Raw genomic sequence first — 19,542 nt, 5'->3', positions numbered from 1 at the left:
TTATACAGCATTTGGAAAAGTAACAGCTGAGATCAAAAACAATCAAATACAATGATCTTACAGGGATGATGTTGCCTTGAAAAACGATACATACGAACAGTTAGTTTCGGGAGTTCAGGGAGTGAACACGATGTCAACGTTGTTTAATGACTTAAACAATCCTCCGAATAAATATTCGGTAAATATTTTTCAAAGCCTTTGGAGAGATTCAATATTGATTTGAGTGAAGTTACTTATCCTCACTTACCATGAGTATCTGGGAAACTTTACCCAACAAATTATGGATTGAGTATTTTTGTTAAGAAAGAGAGCTGTTCTTTCGAACAACAATTTTAACGAATTTTAAACAACAATAGTCATGAATTGGTCCTAAATGTGTAGATATATAAACCAAAAATCTGTACAAGTATATTTTTGTGAAAGTCTTCCTTCTTGGAAACCTAATCGAATACTTCAAAAATTTTAGTATTGTTTTTACCTTAACCAACCCTGTATTAATGTATAAAAAAGTATTTTAAGGGTAAGACACCATTGAGTCGCATATATCTTTTGTGGCTGCTCTGATAATTTTTAATTTATATTTTTGATAAGAAATCATTATTTATTTCGTTTAAACCTGTTTTGCTGCTCATTTCAACATATTTATTCACACACATATGTATTTTTTAAAAATTATAAAAAATGTTCTCATTGCCTTAAGTAATCCTGGAAATCGCCATCTACTTAAATATATAGGTTGAGTGAACGCATTCAACCGCAATTGCACAGCATTGCCATTACCGTTGCATAATTAAATGCAACACATGTTAACAGCCATAACACATACATACATATGTATGTATCAGTAGGACATATATGGTTATGAGTGTATCAGTGTGTGCTTGGCGCGTAATTATATGACACTGCAATGGCGCATGAAAATCGCAACGCCAAAAAAGACAAAAGCAACCGCAACAACTGTAAACCAATTTTTGCATTGCTTGTGCTTGTTTTTGTTTTTGTGCAAATCCTCTACCACAAGCACATTTGCACTTACACAATGAAGCAAGTGTATTTGTGTATTTCATTTACAAACACAATTCTGTTGCTTAATGCATGTAACACTTATTTCCCTTTGTTCTTGTTGTTATTGTTGTTTTGCTTACCTTGGGCCAGTTGTGTAAGCTATTAATATTGCTCAGCTTAAAATGCACAAACACAGCTGCATAATTGTACATATGTATATGAATATGCATAACTAGTCAGATGGAAGAACGCATACATACATTTAAATAAGTAAATAACCACTTTGAGCACACATACACACATACATATATACATGTAACTGAAATCTCTGCGTCGACACAGTTTCACCGATACAAAGGCAGCTAATCTCGCATTTTAACCACATTGCCACAAATGTACATATGTATGTGAATGCCCCGAGAAATCTTTTAATGCACACTTTTGTCGCAAGGTCAAATCAGTGAGCTTTGCCAGTGCACCAAATATGCAGATATATATACATATGTAATAAGAGTTCTTTAAGTTTACGGTTTTATGAAAATCTTTGCCATTCAACAATGCTGAATAATTGAAGAGGTCAACCTAAAGCTCGTTGGCAATGTTGAAAATAAGCTCTCTTGGAAATGCATAAATAATTGCAATCATGCAACTGATTGCCAAACCTGAACAAATGAAGTGAAAGACAACAGAATATTTGAATGAAATAATTTCGGAATACACGCTTATTGAACTTATTAGCACAGACCACAGTCATTAATAATTCAGTTAACGGACGCTATTAATTTAAATCTTCAAAGGAAATATATTGCTATTCAATAATAAATAACCGCAATAGTATGTTGCCTTTGGTTATATTAGATTGAAATAATGGTTTTAATGACTAATTCATGCAAAAGCTCTTAAAAGCTTTGATTTATAAAGATTTTGTAGTACAATAATACTTAGCGGTTTAATCGTTAGAATAAAGCATCACTGAGGGGACAACATTGCATACTTAAGAAGATTTATCATATAATAAAAATAGAACAAGAAAGGAAGGGCTAAGTTCGGGTGTAACCGAATATTTTATACTCTCGCAATTTATTTATTTAACTTTATTTATATTATATAATACACAATTTGACCCACATATTCGTCATATATATTGTATAGAGTCCATTGAAAGTTGGAAACCATAATATTAGGTTAGAAGCACCGAGGTCCTCGTGTTCGATATATGGGGCCTTAAAAACCTATGGTCCGATTTCGGTGATTTTTAGAATGGGGCTGCCACACTATAAACGTAGTATTTGTGCAAAGTTCTGCAACGATATCTTCACTAGTGCTTACTTTAAACATTGTAAAGTTAACGATTCAGATCGTCTTCAAAGTTCTGGTAAATAGGAAGTTGGCGTGGTTGTGAAGCGATTTGGCCTATTTTCACAACATATCATTGGGATGTAAGGAAACTATTACAAACCAAGTTTCATTGAAATCGGTCGAGTATGAGATATGGTTTTTGACCCATAAGTGGGCGACACCACGCCCATTTTCCATTTTGTAAAAAAATATGAGTGTAGCTTCTATCTGCCATTTCCTATGTGAAATTTAGTGTTTCTGACGTTTTTGTTTAGTGAGCTAACCCACTTTTAGTAATTTTCAGCCTAACCTTTGCATGGGAGGTGGGCGTGGTTATTATCCGATTTCTTTCATTTTAGGACTGTATTAAGAAGTAACTAAAAAAACGACTGCAGAAAGTTTGGTTTATATAGCTCTATTGGTTTGCGAGATATATACAAAAAACCTATTTGGGGGCGGGGCCACGCCCACTTCCCCAAAAAAATTACATCCAAATATGCCTCTTCATAGTGCGATCCTTCATACCAAATTTTATTTCCATAGCTTTAATTATGGCTTAGTTATGGCACTTTATGTGTTTTCGGTTTTCGCCATTTTGTGTTTCATTAAGATATCTCAATTTTTACTGAAGTTACAGCTTCACGGACGGACGGACAGACGGTCGGACAGACAGACATCCGGATTTGAACTTTTCTCGTCACTCTGATCATTTTGATATATATAACCCTATATCTAACTCGTTTAGTTTTAGGACTTACAACCAACCGTTATGTGGACAAAACTATAATACTCTCGTAGCAACTTTGCTGCGAGAGTATAAAAATATACCACTTTTACTCTGATGGATATAATTCGAAATCAATTAGTATTTGTATTATACATCTCGTGATACCATAAATATGTTTTCAGTATGCAGATATCACATTCTCTCTATTCTTGTTCTTATTTATTTAATACTCAAGTTCTTTCGACCCCGACTCCGCCCCAGTTGAAGCTTTCAAGTTAGGAACCAGGTGTAGATGTTTTACACCGTAATAGGAGTGATCATGCGCCACAAGCCCAAAAAGTATGGCATTAGTTATGGAGATGATAGACAGATATTGGCAGACAGTGTACATTACTTCCAGTGATAGATTTCCAAACGTATAGAGTCACACTAAGTCCATTAAAAGTTAAAATTCCCGAGCAAGAATGAGCATACACAGTAGTACCGATGATTTGATGGATAAGTATGAGGGATTTTTTTCTAGATATTGTTTTTTTAACAGTTAGCGATAAAGTAAAAACCTGTGCTTGACATTTATGTTCGGCATAATTTTCGTATTTGGTGCGATTTTGATGCGAATCATTTTGATACTACTTTCTATACTATTGATATGATTTTCATATTTTTCGCTTTTAAAGATCACAAGGTCACCTCTCTTTTGATATGCATTCTCAAATGTACAAATATATGTGATTCATAGCAAAAATTGCATTTTTTTTTATGAAAAATAATAAAGAAAAGTTATATGCCGCCACAGACACCTTCACTTTCTGCCACATTAAATACACAAATTGTCAGTTTGATGCGTATGTCAGACGTTCGCGCCACAGGATGTCAATGAAAAATTATGTGTCGGTAGTGATATGCTCAAAGTGGCATGGCATTTTTATTATTTTTTATAGCAATGAACAGAAGTGACGTTCTTTAAATGACTTATGCTTGTATGTATGTACATATGAGATTGAATTATCTATTTTTAAAATATATTTATTTATTCGTTGTTTCAAGTTTTATCAAGTAATTTTCTGAATATAAATATAAGAATATCTGGAAATATATCGAGAGAATATAAAATGATAATATGAACTGCTTCTCCCGCAGAGATTATATTTTTACTTTAATTACCGTTTTCACAGTTTCTGCTTGTAATACTGTCAATATATCTTTTATCCCAATTAAAGTATATGATTCCATAGTGAAGTTCTTTCAAAAATAAATGCAGATATTTTTCTGACCCACCAAGTCTTATTTAACTATTTAATGTTGTCATTCAAAACAGTGGAAACTAAATTTTATTATTCAGTTGCATAGAGTTAATATCATCAGAGCTTTATTTTCTGTCGGAGAATATCTTCAAATTCCGTAAAGAAACAGTTGTGAAAAATGTTTGTTTGTGTTTTATTTAAGTTAATATTATAAGTGTGGTACAGCCACAACTCAAAAAGACTTAGTTAAAAATATCGCAGTTACAATATCAAAAACACAACCCTATTAAAACCTTTTACCTTAACATTAAACCTTAGGAAGAGCTTTGAGGCTTTTTCATCCATTGAGCTCTCGTAAGACTTTTTGCACCATACTATGGACTACTCTTGTTGAAATGATATTAGCGAATCTTAAAATTTAATTATTAATTGATGAAGTGGACTTTTAAGATATGAACTTAAAGTTAGATAAATTAAAAAAATTTCGAAATGTGGTAACATCTCTTTAATCCCTTATTAATTCTATATCGAGATGAAAATTTGGATAAGTATGACTCGAAAAAACGCCAGCTGATACTATCATACCATTTTCGAATAACTTCTATAAGTCAGTAGCCTTACACATTTTCCTTTGCAGACCTGTTTCCAATTAAATATCATGTTACTTGTATATACCTTTTGACAACATTAATGGTATCTTTATTTTCATGATTTTAGCCAAGGTTGAAGTATTCCAATAAGACTATCGACGTCTTCAGTGAAAGTTTAAATTACATTCACTGTTTGATTTTACGTACGAAAGTGACGAAAAGCTCGTTCATCGCATAAGTTGAAATTGATAGTCTAATTTTGCCTTGTGTATGAGGGAAGAAATAAGTCTTATGTAGAGTCTTCTCAGACATAGATTATTGTAGGAACAAATACCTACTCTTGATTTGCTATAGCTCACTTTCTAGTAATCGTAAACTATTTCCCTTAAACAATTTTTAAATTAACTAGCGCCTGCAGCAGCCAAAAGGTTATGGTCTCCCTTAAATCAACGAGAATTTAGCCGCAGTCAGACAGCATTATCCATTTAGAAATGCTTTAGACGTGTGCTAAAACTGTTTGCTATATACTACTGTAGAAATGTATTGAAGTGGAGCTTGTAGTCGCTCACTTCATTCACATGCTCACACACACATCAAAGCTGGCAACGTTCTATATATTTTGCGCTCAATTGTTAATGCTACATTCATTTGTACCGTTAACTCATTCATTTGCCATACAGGTGACGCCTGAGCATACGCGCAATGAAAATGGCGCGCACACACTGGAAAGGAAAGCGAGCGTGAGGCGAGTGCTGAGCACAACGCTTTGTAGGTTAAATTGCACACGGCGTATACGCAATTGTAAATGAGTTACAAATGTAATCAACGAATTACGCGCCGTTGGCGGTTGCTCGATTCCAACCTACCTATGTATGTATGTATGTATGTATGTATGTACGCGTACAATGAACAGCAACAACGAAAGCGAATGCACACACATGTATGTGTCGCATGACACATATACATACATGAATGCATTTGAGAATAAAAGTGCAACGATGCAGTTGGTTGTGCACAACAACAACAACAACAACAAGTAACCATCGTCAAAACAACAACAACAAAAGTAAAAACAACCAAAGCAATAACAACAACACAAGAGAATAACAACAACAGCAACTATAACAGAAACAGTGAAAGTGCAACAAAGGCATACAACAACAAAACAATCATATATGTATATAAATAAGCACAATAAGTACTTGGTAGTAAGCATTAAAAAAATAAAAAATTACTGTAACGGCACTACCACAGCAACAGCAACAGCTGAATGATACTTCCTGTATGTTAACGCTTTAAGCGACAAGTGGCCTTTAATATAAATGGGAAATTGCATTAAAATTCATGCATAAGCAGTTTAATTTTGTAAATGTGTGCAAGGATCGTAGTAGTATAATATCTACGATATATAAATACGTATTTATATATTTAGCTAGTAAATAGATGATAGTGAACGTTACATATTTATTATATGAAGGCTTGAAGTAAGAGTGTTGCGCATGACTGCCATATATAATAAATATATATAATATACTGCTAATTTTAACTGTATGTGTATGTGTGCAGGTTCATCTGTCGCTTATTTATGCAAGCTCTTGTTTTTATGCGTGCGTACGCTCTAATTTATTTACTTGCAATGCAAGCGCTTACACCTTATAAATAGGTGTGCATCATGGATGCTGGATATTTTTGCAGTCATATGCAGTAAATAGGTTCAAAGTTTCAGTATAGCATTTAAAAAGATATATACACGCCCACATACTTTGCATCTCAACTATTCCCAACCATGTTGCAACTTCCATCGCTGTAGCTCATTGCTTACTCTGCTAAATATAATTAGTTTTTGCGGTGTTTTGGTTAAACTTAAATAGTTTATTCAAATGTTAAATATTATGTTATTTAATTTTTTAAAATACTTTAAGTGTTCAAAGTTAAAAAAAGAATCCAAATCTAATTACACTGTTAACTATGTACTATGGAGCGTCTTAGAGTTTACCTCTTTTAAGTAGATTGGTAAGAGATCTAATATATTAAATTAAGACATATTAAATATCGGATTTTCAAAGAAGGAATTAAATATTCTGATAAGTTCAGTTCAATCTATTTGTTTTTTGAAATAAATATTTATTCATTCGTCTATATGAATATTGTCGCCTTTAAACTGTTCCCAAATCAATGTTATGCACTTATGCCAGCACTTCTTTAGTCGTCGAAACCATTCTTAAACTTAATCTTTGAAATAGCCTTTGGCTCTCTCAACGATTTCTCGTATGCTTGGTTTGCCCTTTAAGGTTCTCTTTATTTTTGAAAATAGGACAGGGTCACACGGAGTCATATCTGGCGAATATGGTGGCTGAGGCATCTTTACTGCGGCTGCTACAGACAAAGTAAGCAATGACTACAGTTGAAAATTGTATCGTACTTCAGGGCCATGTACATCAACATAAAAAAATACATTTGACCTCTTCAAACCCGCGAATCATTTTTTTTCCGTTATTTTTTGACCAGACCATGTATTTGACTTTCTAGTTTTAAGTGAGTAAGAGTGAAATCCAAAATACTGATTTTTATCACTGATTTTTACTTTTGGCTTGAAATCTTTTAAAGACAATTCATTTTCTTCCAAATAGTATTCTCGCAATATTCCTTCGAATAATCGGTTTTGTATACTAATAAGATTGTCCTCATGGTACATTTTTTGAGCCCATCAGCATGAGAAAGGTTTTAGGGAAATTCTTATATACAGTTTATTATAAAACTTGACAATTTCATTTGCCATTTTACCACAGAGCTAAGTTATGGATATTACTACATGATCAAACCTGGTGACCAAGTTTTTCAATATTTTAAATCGTTAGAGACAAAAAAACAGCGATAAAGAATGTCGTTACATCTTTTTTTAAAACCGCTTCAGAAATAATCTCCAAAATTTTCTCAAATTTATAGTAATATCTGGTTATTAATCCAAAATTATTCTTTTGGATAGATTTCATTTACAGAAAAAGTTTGACGAAAGAGGCATGAGATGTTCCAATGAAAGGATCCAACATCATGATGATCATGATCCAAGGATCATAAAATTTAGTTTTGGTTTGGGGGAAGCTTTAGCTACAGTGGTCAATCAACATTGGTAATGGTCGAAGGCAAATGACGTGAGAGTTTTACATATTAATTCTGAGTATAATTTTAAAGCCCGCAAAGCAAAAATTGAGCTTAGAAGATAACTTTATATACCAGCAGGAGATGACCTCAAAAATTCAAGTCGGGTGGCAAAAGAATATTTCAATCAATAGCGCTCTTACTATGGCCTGCCCAAGCCCCTGACTTAAATCGTATTAAGCAACATTAAATCTTAATGGTCTACTTAGAAGCTAACCTTATAATATATATGTAGGTGTATCCATCCTTTGTCGTTGTTAAATATTTATTTTTGTTTTTCAGATAATCGCGTATTTTGCAACAAATAGTAAAATACAATATTTAAATTTAATTTTTTATGCAATATACCCATAAACAAAATAACAAAACACACAAATCGATAAATTTCACTGCTCAAAAGGTATACTCATTTTGGTCTTTACATTCATAGGGTAGACAAAATTTTGTCGGATACTGTGTATGCTGACATTACATTATTATCGAAATGGGTTGGGAAAGTTTGGAAGTAATGTTTGCCGACAGAAGAAATATATGGACCCTGTCGACGGCCCAACCAACACAGGGTTATGTCAATGTATCCCATGCCTTTGTTACTATTTCTGCAATTCATAACTATATTATCATATTTTTTGTTATATATAGAGGGACACTTTTAAAATTCTGCCTCGATAGTAAAATCCTACATTTTGTATTACGCCCTGGTCGAAAAGTTCGATTTATGGTAGCAAACTTTAACTTTTATTTTTTTAACTTCTATTGCCAATTCAAGATTTCGAGTTAAGGAAATTTGTATGAAATTTGACTTCTAAACGCTATTACCATTTTCATAGTTCGAGTTATGGAAGTTCAACTGTATATTGCAATTATTAATAGTGGTGCTGAATGAAAATTTACTGTAACCAAACACAGTCGGGCGACTATTAAAATTTAAATACTTACCCGATATAATCATATCACCGCGTTCGGTGGTCCAGTAGTTTATGGATGCTGGATACGCCTCCGTATGACATTCCAACATCACATCTTGTCCTACATATGCACCCTCTAACTGATTAGGAATGGAAAGCATTGGCGGAACTGTAAAATAACGCAAGATAACGGTTTTATTTATTTATTTTATTTATTAGATAAAGATACATAAATTTCATAAATAATAATAACGAGCAAGAAAATATTTCTTCGTTGCTAACCGAACTCATAGCATATTGGTTAACTGTATTGTTTTTCCAGATGTAGATACCGTAAGGCCATAATGCAAACTAAAGAAGATATATTAAAAGCAGCTGGCAGATACAGCCCTATTACCTTTAATTGAAATTAATGAATGAATGCATTTCTACTGGGTTTCGTATATTCACATTAGTCCCTTTACACACACCAACAACTGCACAATCCTAGCGACACAGACGAAATCACGTACGGCTCAGATATGCCAAAAGTTATTTCGCTTTTTCGTGTCGCGTTTGAGTAGCCACTGCTAACTTTCCAACGGCCAAAAGCGTCATGTCGCGGTGGGCGGTATGAGTATGTGGCATTGTAAGAGCGCTGCAGAGCTGGTGTCACAGCGGAGGCGGCACAAAAATGTCGCCACTAATATGGCATGCTCCATCCGCGAGCAGCTACTGACTTTTACCACGCAGGGCGGGTGTCGCTTTTGCGGTAACGGCTGCGGCGAACGGATTGGACTTTTGACACCAGCACTGGCTCATGTGCTCGTTTGCATGTGTAAATTTTGTATGTGCACCTATGTATGTGTGTATCTGAGGACAGGACAAGAGGTGTTACATTGCATTTAAGCAGCTGCCACTGCACTTTCCGAGCATTTTCCGCGTCGCGAAATTTTCAGTGCATTTTGGCAACGAAGTAGTTTGGTGAGCTTCAGTTGAGCTAATTTCGTCAGATGCAGTGGTGTTTGGTAGTTTTAATGTTAAATAAGGCCAACTTTGCTGTTAGCCATTAACATTCGAGCAGTTACAAGTTAAATTTAAATTTATAATCAAAGCTGAAATATTTATGGAAGTGCTTTAAGTATTATGAGCACTAATATAACATATCAAATCGAGGGTTATTTTGGACTATTAAAATAATATGATCTTAAGGGGCTAAACCAGTGTAACCTATGAAATATTAGGCGATTTTCGTGAATTTTTTTTAAAAGAAAGTACTCGATCGATTGTTTCGAAGTTATTTGCACATAATAAGGTATATTTTCAGCTACATTTCAATATTTTTTTTTTACAAAAATATTGGAAAATAGCGGAGTTATATGCTACCTTCCGAGGTGCCAAAAAAAAGTTCCCTAACTGCTGACATGATAACTCCTTAAAGTTGGTTTCGCAATTTAATGATGGATGTTTTATCCTCATTATACTGATTCATTTGACCTCAAATATTCCATTTAAAACTTGAAAAATAAAATCAAAATGGCGATAAGGTGTCTCAAACAAATTTCTGGCCATCAACAAATCGCTTTGGAGATTGGACTGGGCTTATAGTAATGGTGAACTCAACATAGTTCTCTGTTTCAATTCAATATTATATACCTCTCTATTTCTCCTACTAACAAATAAGAAACCTCTCTTTGGGATGAAACGTGTGAAAGCGGTGGTTCAATTCGTGGATGATGTATCTCTGTTCGATTAGAAATATGTTTATCGAGTTTCAACGGAGTCAGTGCCGGATTAAGCCAGCGCGGGGCCTGTAGCAAATACCGTCAAGAGGCCCTCGGTTTGCTAAAGGTTCTCAAGTTAAGGTTAATAAAACATAACTGTTACAAATAAAATTTTCTGGATTTAATATGGGCAAAATATTGAGATAACACTTTCAATATCGATTTCTTTATGCAAATCATAATCTATATTCATTAAGGTGAGATGATTAAGACGTTCTTGGCTCATCGTGTTTCACAACTATATTGAATACGTTTTAACGTCGAAAAAGAACGTTCGAGAGAGATAAGTAAATGTGCAAAGCAATTCATATGTTTTGGAAACACGATTCTAAGGACTTATTTAGTAAAAATTTATAAAATTGCAGTTCCAGAAGCTCTTGTTTATTGCTGTTAATAAGAGTATCCACATCTGTGCCCAGAACTCAGCGAGCTGCACTAGTTCGCCTAGGCTGGTCTCCAACTTATATTCGTAAACACTGGCCATACTTCAGGCGTTTTCCACGATCTCTTCTATTTGAAGAGGTCGTACTTAGCATTCCGCTTACTTCACCTTGAAGTGTTTTGCTAATAATCTTCACAGCCGGTCAAATATTTGGCTTTTATTTCAATATCTGAAAATATGGATCGCATTGCTTGGACGTATCGTGGGCGTGTCCTGTATTAAGGTCTTGATCAGATGACTACAGCAAAGCACTAGATGTTTTATTACGGCACTCTGCATTTTGTTCCCCGTTATTGATAATGTCTTCCAAAACTTGCTTAATAGGGATAAAACCATATAAAAGCACCTTCGTAGCATCACTAGGTGGTCAGTGTGCGATAACGTTCCAAAATCGGAATTTTTGAAGTAGAATCTTTCAATGCTTACGTTAGAAGACCACATCGATAGGTAGAACCCGAAAAAAATTTTATAGAGGTTTTTAAGGTAATCGAAAAAAATTAATGCTTCTGTACAAGACAGTAAATATATTCTGCGTACTTGTCTTGATTCGTGCTTGTATTGCTGTCCATGATAAGCTTTGATATTAATGCCAAATTCACTTAGGAAATCTAGTGAATTTTGGGTGAGTTGTTCAGCAGTATGACCTTCCATGTCCAAGAACTTAACGAGTCTTTCCACTGTTCCAGGTTGTAAAACATAGCGCACTACCAGAGTCAGTTGGTCTACATGCGATAAATCTGGAGTAGAATCCAATGAAACTGAGTAATATGACTTCTTGGCAGTTTTTTACGAGGTCTAAGAAAAATTCGAAGGACCGGCACACATCAGAGACTTGAGAAACTGCTCTGAATGAGCCAGGGACTGTCCTATCGGCCGATCTGTTTGCGATCTACATCGACTATCAAGATAAGGGTAAAACGGTTCCAGGATGCTACCATGACGAGTTATAAGACGATTTGGCGAAGAAAAAGGTCCTTTTCCAAACATGAAAAGTCATTCTCATTTTAATCGAATGAAGAAGTTTTCGCTAACACAGAGGCCTATGCAGATCTCCAAAAAACGATGGGTGAGTTTGGACGTCATTTTTCCAAAGCTTTCGTTTTCCTTTTGTGGGCCAAGTACTTATTAGACCGCAACTCTTTGGTTTGGTCTCTATATAAAAACTAGATAAACTCCCACTAATCGCTTTGATGTATTATCTACTAACCAAAAATTGCATAATGAAATTTGTTAATCTTTATTTAATTGTTTCAATGTCGGTTTATTGAAAAAGCACACAAATTCGAACACTTTTAGAGCGCCAAACCTGCCACAATCAGCATTTATTAGTTCGCGCAAACAACTAAAGCCAAACCGATTGTTGGTGAAAATTTCGGTGGCAACAAAAAGTTTTAATTAAACAATTGATGTTTGGCCAACAGGGCGCAGCGGGCGAGCCCGATGCCACTCGGCATTACGTACGTGCAGGAGGAGGAACAAGTAGCTACCGTGTTGTTGCATGCTAATCACCGTAAAACCAATACAATAAAAGCCGTAATTATAACTATTTTAATATCAGCCACAGTCAAAAACGTGAGAATGCGCAGCAACAACAACAATTGTACAAAATTCAACGGCACTTTGCGACTCATTGCAGGCGCCACTCGTGTGGCATGTTATAAATGTTGAACGTGCAACGTGCAATTGTGGCGGCTGCCAAGCATGTTGCACAAATTGTGGTAAAATTGATAGCAGCTAAAACGGGCTAAATAACAACAACAAGGAAAAAACCTGTTAGCTGTCGAAAATTTTGTTAGCCAAAATTGGTTGGGAGTTGGCGGTCGGAGTGAGAGTGTGCGGCAGTCAGCATGCTTGTTGGCAAATTATTCACGTATGTATTTGTTGTTGTTGTGCATGCAGCATTGTTTGTTTGTAACTGGCAATTTTGGCAATTCTAATTTTTGGCAGCCAAATTTAATTAAAATATTTTGCTGGTTTTGACCACTCAATGTGCGCGTGGAGCGCTGAAAAGTTTTAGATGCCACTAATGCCAGCCGCTGAGCGCTGAGTGTGAAAAATGAAATAATACCTTCAATTGGTGTGTGCAATTTTTATGCATATTTAATGAGTTTAGCGCTGTTGTTGTTCCATTAAAATTTTGTAAAAACATTTAAATCGCCAACAAAATGGATTTTTGTTTTTTTCCGAAAACTTCTGTATAAATCAAAATGCATTTTTACTTAGTTGAGCCATTTTGCCATTTTACTTACATTGCACGCGCAGGTGTACCCGCTTGCTGATGGAGGGCGGCACGCCATTCGACGCTACGCAGAGGTATGCGGCCATATGCAGGCGACTCACTTTGGTTATGTGCAGCAATTCGCCATCAACCACGTTCACTGGAAAATAATTGGGAAAATGAAATGTGAGCATTAGTTTTTAATTACTGAATACCTAGTGTAATAATGTATTATTCATATTGGTATTTATAAAACCACGAGCTGCAGAGCTAAATAGAGAAGGTACAATCTTCTACAAGAGTGTACAGCTACTGGCGTATGCCGATGACATTGATATCATCGGTAGTAACAACCGCGCCGTTTGTTCTGCTTTTTCCAGACTAGATAAAGAAGCGAAGCGTATGGGTCTGGTGGTGAATGAGGACAAGACGAAATATCTCCTGTCATCAAACAAACAGTCAGCACACTCGCGTCTTGGCTCCCACGACACTGTTGACAGTCTTACCTTTGAAGAAGTAGATAGCTTCGTCTACTTGGGAGCCAGCGTTAACAACACCAACAATGTCAGCCTTGAAATCCAACGCAGAATCACTCTTGCCAACAGGTGCTACTTTGGACTGAGTAGGCAATTGAACAGTAAAGTCCTCTCTCGACGAACAAAAATCAAACTCTACAAGTCGCTCATTATTCCCGTCCTGATGTATGGCGCTGAAGCGTGGACGATGACAACATCCGATGAGACGACTCTTGGGGTTTTTGAGAGAAAGGTTTTGCGCAAGATTTATGGTCCTCTAAACATTGGCAACGGCGAATACCGCAGACGATGGAACGATGAGCTGTACGATTTATACGACGACATTGACATAGTTCAGCGAATAAAAAGACAGCGGCTACGCTGGCTAGGTCATATTGTACGAATGGATGAAAACACTCCAGCTCTGAAAGTGTTCGATGCAGTACCCGCAGGAGGAAGCCGCGGAAGAGGACGACCTCCACTCCGGTGGAAAGACCAAGTGCAAAGTGACCTGGCTTCACTTGGTGTTTCCAGTTGGTGCCAAAAAGCAAAAAGGAGGAACGAGTGGCGCGCTCTGGTGGATTCGGCTATAATCGCTTAAGCGGTTTCTACGCCAAATATATATATACATATATATATATATATATATAGAGAGATATACCATGTTACCAGCTAACAATCTTGCCAATCTACCACAGAAACAATTTTGTCCCCGGTAATTAACTTATCTTGTTAAGTTACTCAATGCAACTTGGTGGACCCCCATCACAACTAGATCCATAAATAACGAAGGCAATTTTATAATCAAAGCAGCTGGCAATTTGCAATTGGAAGCTCTTATATAAAAGGCTGAGATGTTTTGCGCAAAACCTTTCTCTCGAAAAATCCTAGTGTCGTCTAGTAGTGTGTCGTAGTGCCTAGTGTTGACATCATCCGCGCTTCTGCTCCATAAAGTAGGAAGGAATGATGAGAGACTTGTAGAAGTTGGGTTTTGTTCGTCGAGTGTCCAAGGTAGCAAGAGTGATTTCTAGAGCGTTGGATTTCTATGTCAAAAGCAGCTTAAAAATCGACAAAGAGATGGTGTGTGTCGATTCTCTTTTCATTGGTTTTTCCAAGACTTGGCGCATGGTATTTATTATATATTATATATTTTCCAGGTCTAAAGCCACTTTGAGAAGACTACATTTTGTTACTATATCACGATTGGCCGTTCTTTATATTGAGGCATTTTCTCCACTGTGGAAGATGAAGGTCGTGGATAAGGTTGATCATCCGCCATGCTCTAGGGCTCGTATCTGGCTTGCAGCAAAAAACTTCCCGCAGGACAGAATGAAGAGATAATGAGGTACTATTACCCTCACTACCACTCAAAATTCGATTGTAAAAAGGCTAGAAAAAAAGCGCCCTTATTGGTAAGCGCAGATACTGCTTAACTTGGAGTTTCTCAATCCTCTCAGTGACACCAAGGTCATATGCTATGTGTTCGAAAGAGTGATTCTTAGGATCCCCTTAACAGAACTCAGTTTTAATGCGCGATGCATGGGTCAAAAGAAGAGACGCAAACATAAATGGACTTCTGCACCATCGGAATCAAGCAATTAGAGTCGGTTTATGAAGTGACGAATCCGATGCAATCCTGATCAAGGAACCGTGACAGCAACGGGATCTCTTAGTTGAGGGTGTGGTAGAGCAGGAGACTATTTGCTGGTCACAATGAATTAACCGGATTTATCTTAATATAATTCTAATTTCCTCGGTGCTGATAATGTAACATTGGGTGGTCGAGAAATCTTGATACAACTTTTTACTAATTATAAATCTTTGAGCTTTCTGATTATAGATATGTTCTAAGCAAATAAAAACCAAGCGTTATTTTCATAGTTAAATATTTTTTGATGGTAAATGAAAGGCGAGAAAGATCTTCTCACATGTCCACCACACAAATTATGTTTTTAACTGGGAACTCAGTGGTTAATAACGGATGATTCAATATTTACTTAAGAAAAGCTAGAAAATTATGGATTTCAAAACTGTTGAGGCATTTTTAGGTACTATTACAGGAATCTTGTTGAAACGACTACTTAATTATCTAAATAATAATTATTGAGGGAAAAACGTTATCTTTGAATTTTATCTTAGTAAAAATCGGAGTGGCAGTTCTAAAAAAAGGAGCGATTGATATACGAGAGTATTTTAAGTAATGTTTAAATTTTTTTTTACTAGAACTTAGTTTGGATATTACAATTATTCTCCACTCTGACTTGCCTATCTTTTTGTTGAACTTACCATGTTCACCACCGATGAGCATTTCTTCGCCATCTTCACGTCGCCACATCACATATGGTTCCGGGTAACCACGCGCTTTGCACATCAGCGTCACATTGAGACCTTCACGAACAACCATGTCATTGCTGGTCATGCTTTCAATTATGACGGGAGGTACTATGGAGAAAGAAGATGAAATAATTATTTGAAAATATAAGATGAAGTGTTCAACAATAATTATTATTTATGAATATATGTACATATTAGGGCTTTTCAAATTATTCGATTAACCTGAAAACCGATTATTCGAATATCCGGTTTGTAACCGCTCGTACGAATATTAATCGGTTAGTACTATTCGATTAGTCGCAATGTTATGACTATTCGAATACCCGTTCTACTGCGGTTATTCGAATAGTTATACTGTTACTATTCGAATAAATGAAAATTGTTTGAAATCCAATCAGCCTTTGATGTTTGTTTGTTTTTACTTGTGAAAATGTCAATTGCGCGCATTTTTCCTGTGTTTCACTTTTTTCAATAAAAACAGAACGGTTAACCGGATAGTCGGAAATAAGCGGTTAATCGAATATTCGATGACTGACGACTACCCGAATAGTGCAAACCGAATATTATTATTCGAATAATGCCCTTTTCGGTTAATTCGGTTAGTCGATTTGAAATTAAAGTTAATAAATATTTGCAATTAATAAACTCACCGACAACTTGCAGATATCCCTTTTGCGAGCGCATCGGATCCGTATTTACCTGACACATGTACCAACCACGATCACTCTCTTCCACCTCTTTGATATGCAAGTACCACGATCGATGATCATTATAACTCAAACTGATGCGATTATTTTGCGAGATCACATTGTGATGTATGGAGAGTATTGTCTGTGTGTCCACACGCACCCAAGCGACCTGCAAGAGTTTGACAAGAAATTGTATTTAATTGCGATATTGATTTGTGTTTAAGTTATATGTAAATAAATGCTCTAAGTTATAAGCGCTCAAAATATTTACATTTAAGTGTATGTGTTTCAATCCATCAGCATCCGTCAAAACATATTCCCTCACTCAACTCGTAATCTAATGAAACCTGACAAATTATCAATGCTTTGCTGTCATACTTTGGCAAACATTAATCAAAATGTCTTTGCTCCGATTCAGAGACCTCATTCATTTACCACAAAATTGTGTTTAAGTGCTGCCATGTTTAATTTTCAATTACATTTGTGTGTGTGCATTAACAACAGGGTGGCTCTTTTGGTAGAAACGTATATTACGAATATTTTCAAAGCTTAACATGCTATTCTTGCAATGTGCAACAATTTATTTAACATGGCTCCATCGTTTAACTCCCAATTATAAGTATAGTTATCTGTGTTGGCTACATCCGATCAGTCGAGTCCTAAGCTTGGTGAGAAGTAATAACCAGCTGTCAATATCGCGACGTCTATATTCCTCCCGTATCTTAAAAATGTACTCAGCAGCGAATTTTATAACGATTAAACGATTGAATCAAACGATTAGGTGTAGAACCACCTTTAGGAGCTTTTCATAACCAAAGAGTCTGCGTACAACTGTCAAAGGATGACCTTTATTGCGTGGATCACCTGACCAAATGTCTGATTTATTATAAAAAATGTAGATTTATTATGTAAACGTCAATACTTCAAACAACTCACCCTAATGCACATACATTTAAATGTTCTATTTACAAGAAGCACTCTCCATATGCGATAGATGTTACTCATACGCTATGTGTGCACTTAGTGATACAAGTGTGTATTTATATACGCTCTATTAGAAACTATATCACCCATTTACGTTTGTACCGAAAGCGTTTAATCGACAGTTGCTAATTTATGCTCTCATTGATTTGCTACTCAGTTTATAAACTGGATTTTTTGTTGTTGGGGAACTTTATTGGTAGGAAAAACTTGTGTAATCGCATGATTTTGGCATCGATGGCATGATTCCGCATATGCACACAAATAATTATGATATTTATCAATATATCAATTGAAGAATTATGTCGATGTTGTAGAAGAAAGCGACAATGACAAATACATTTTCAAATTAAAAAAAAAAATTTGTTTCAATAGCTTGTCTTAAAAATGACATCAACTAATAAATACCGTCCTCTGTGATGCCAAACAGTTCCTATAGTTGGTTCTCATGTTTCAACAAAACCCCTTGAATGCTGTCGCTTGATTACAAGTGGATAGAAATAGTTTTCGCACGGATCAATTTCTGAATTAAGGTTGCGGTAGATGAACTGCTCCGAAGTGCCACCTCCTTCAGGCTGGTAAATATTCTGATAGTAGAGCTCCTATAAGTTAAGGATTGTCATAGATAGCGTCAAGCATTATCACTATCAGACTTGATTGGGGGGGCTGGTCTCAGTGAAATTGCTGTGAACAGCAGAGCTGATAAGCTAACTAGGATACCTAGGCTAGAAACGAGCCGGGCCTCCATTATCCTCTTGCGTTTTAGTTCGGACCAGTATTTGCAAAGTCCCCCTTGCCGAAATAGTGGGAGTACTCACCGGACACTGCGGAATAGGCATACATGCGTTGAGGTTAGAAATCTTGTCAAACGCAAACTTCCATAGCTATATAGAGGAAGCCGAGGGCGAATCATCAAGGCATTTCTTCCCCCGCTGTTTATCGTTTGAAAGACTAAGATTGAAACATCTCAGTACCTATACCTTTGGATGAACAAAACGAACTAGCTGTGATGGAGACAAGAGAAAAAGGTCCAAATGAAGATAATTCGAATGATGTTGAGCCGGTTTTTTTTTCACTTTAGTAGAAAAAGCTTAGTGCTATATTGTGACTTCATAGTTTCTAGATTCTTAAATATACACTACGCTTCTAATACTCTCCTTGCTAGATATTTTTATACTCTCGCAACAAAGTTGCTAAGTGAGTATAATAGTTTTGTTCACGGTTGTTTGTAACACCTAAAACTAAAAGAGTTAGATATAGGGTCATATATACCAAAATGATCAGACTGATTTGAAATCCGGATGTCTGTCCGTTCGCCCGTCTGTGCGTCTGAGTAAAAATTGAGATATCTTGATGAAACTTGGTACACGTGTTACTTGGCAAGATAGGAAGGTTGCAATCGAACCATTGTCACGCCTACAAACTAACTATAACTAAGCCATAAATTGAGCTATTGAAGTAAAATTTGGTGTGAAGGATCGCACTATGAAGGGGAATATGTGGATAATATCTCGTAAACTACTACACCTGTATCAACGAAACTTTCTGGAGTAGTTTCTTTTAGGTACTACCTCTTACAGTCCAAAAGTGGAGGTTATCGGATTATTACCACGCCAATACCCATACATA

At 35.9% G+C, this 19,542-nt stretch overlaps 1 protein-coding gene across 1 annotated transcript in view; it reads right to left on the bottom strand.

Annotated features, from left to right (window-relative positions):
* The window catches only part of LOC105212557 (uncharacterized), a 62,081-nt gene extending 45,001 nt beyond the window's left edge, over positions 1 to 17,080 (bottom strand). The window contains exons 1-4 of the mRNA XM_054227648.1: positions 16,894 to 17,080; positions 16,196 to 16,351; positions 13,426 to 13,554; positions 9,003 to 9,140 (exon numbers count right to left, since the gene is read on the bottom strand). Of these exons, the coding sequence (XP_054083623.1) occupies positions 9,003 to 9,140; positions 13,426 to 13,554; positions 16,196 to 16,351; positions 16,894 to 16,951 (481 nt within the window). The 5' untranslated portion in view covers positions 16,952 to 17,080. The remainder of the gene's footprint in view (positions 1 to 9,002; positions 9,141 to 13,425; positions 13,555 to 16,195; positions 16,352 to 16,893) is intronic.
* Positions 17,081 to 19,542: the final 2,462 nt, after the last annotated feature.

Source organism: Zeugodacus cucurbitae, chromosome 3 (assembly GCF_028554725.1).
Source record: "Zeugodacus cucurbitae isolate PBARC_wt_2022May chromosome 3, idZeuCucr1.2, whole genome shotgun sequence".
Taxonomy (NCBI): domain Eukaryota; kingdom Metazoa; phylum Arthropoda; class Insecta; order Diptera; family Tephritidae; genus Zeugodacus; species Zeugodacus cucurbitae.
Note: the sequence above shows the minus strand (reverse complement) of the source record. Positions and strands in the feature narration are given on the sequence as shown.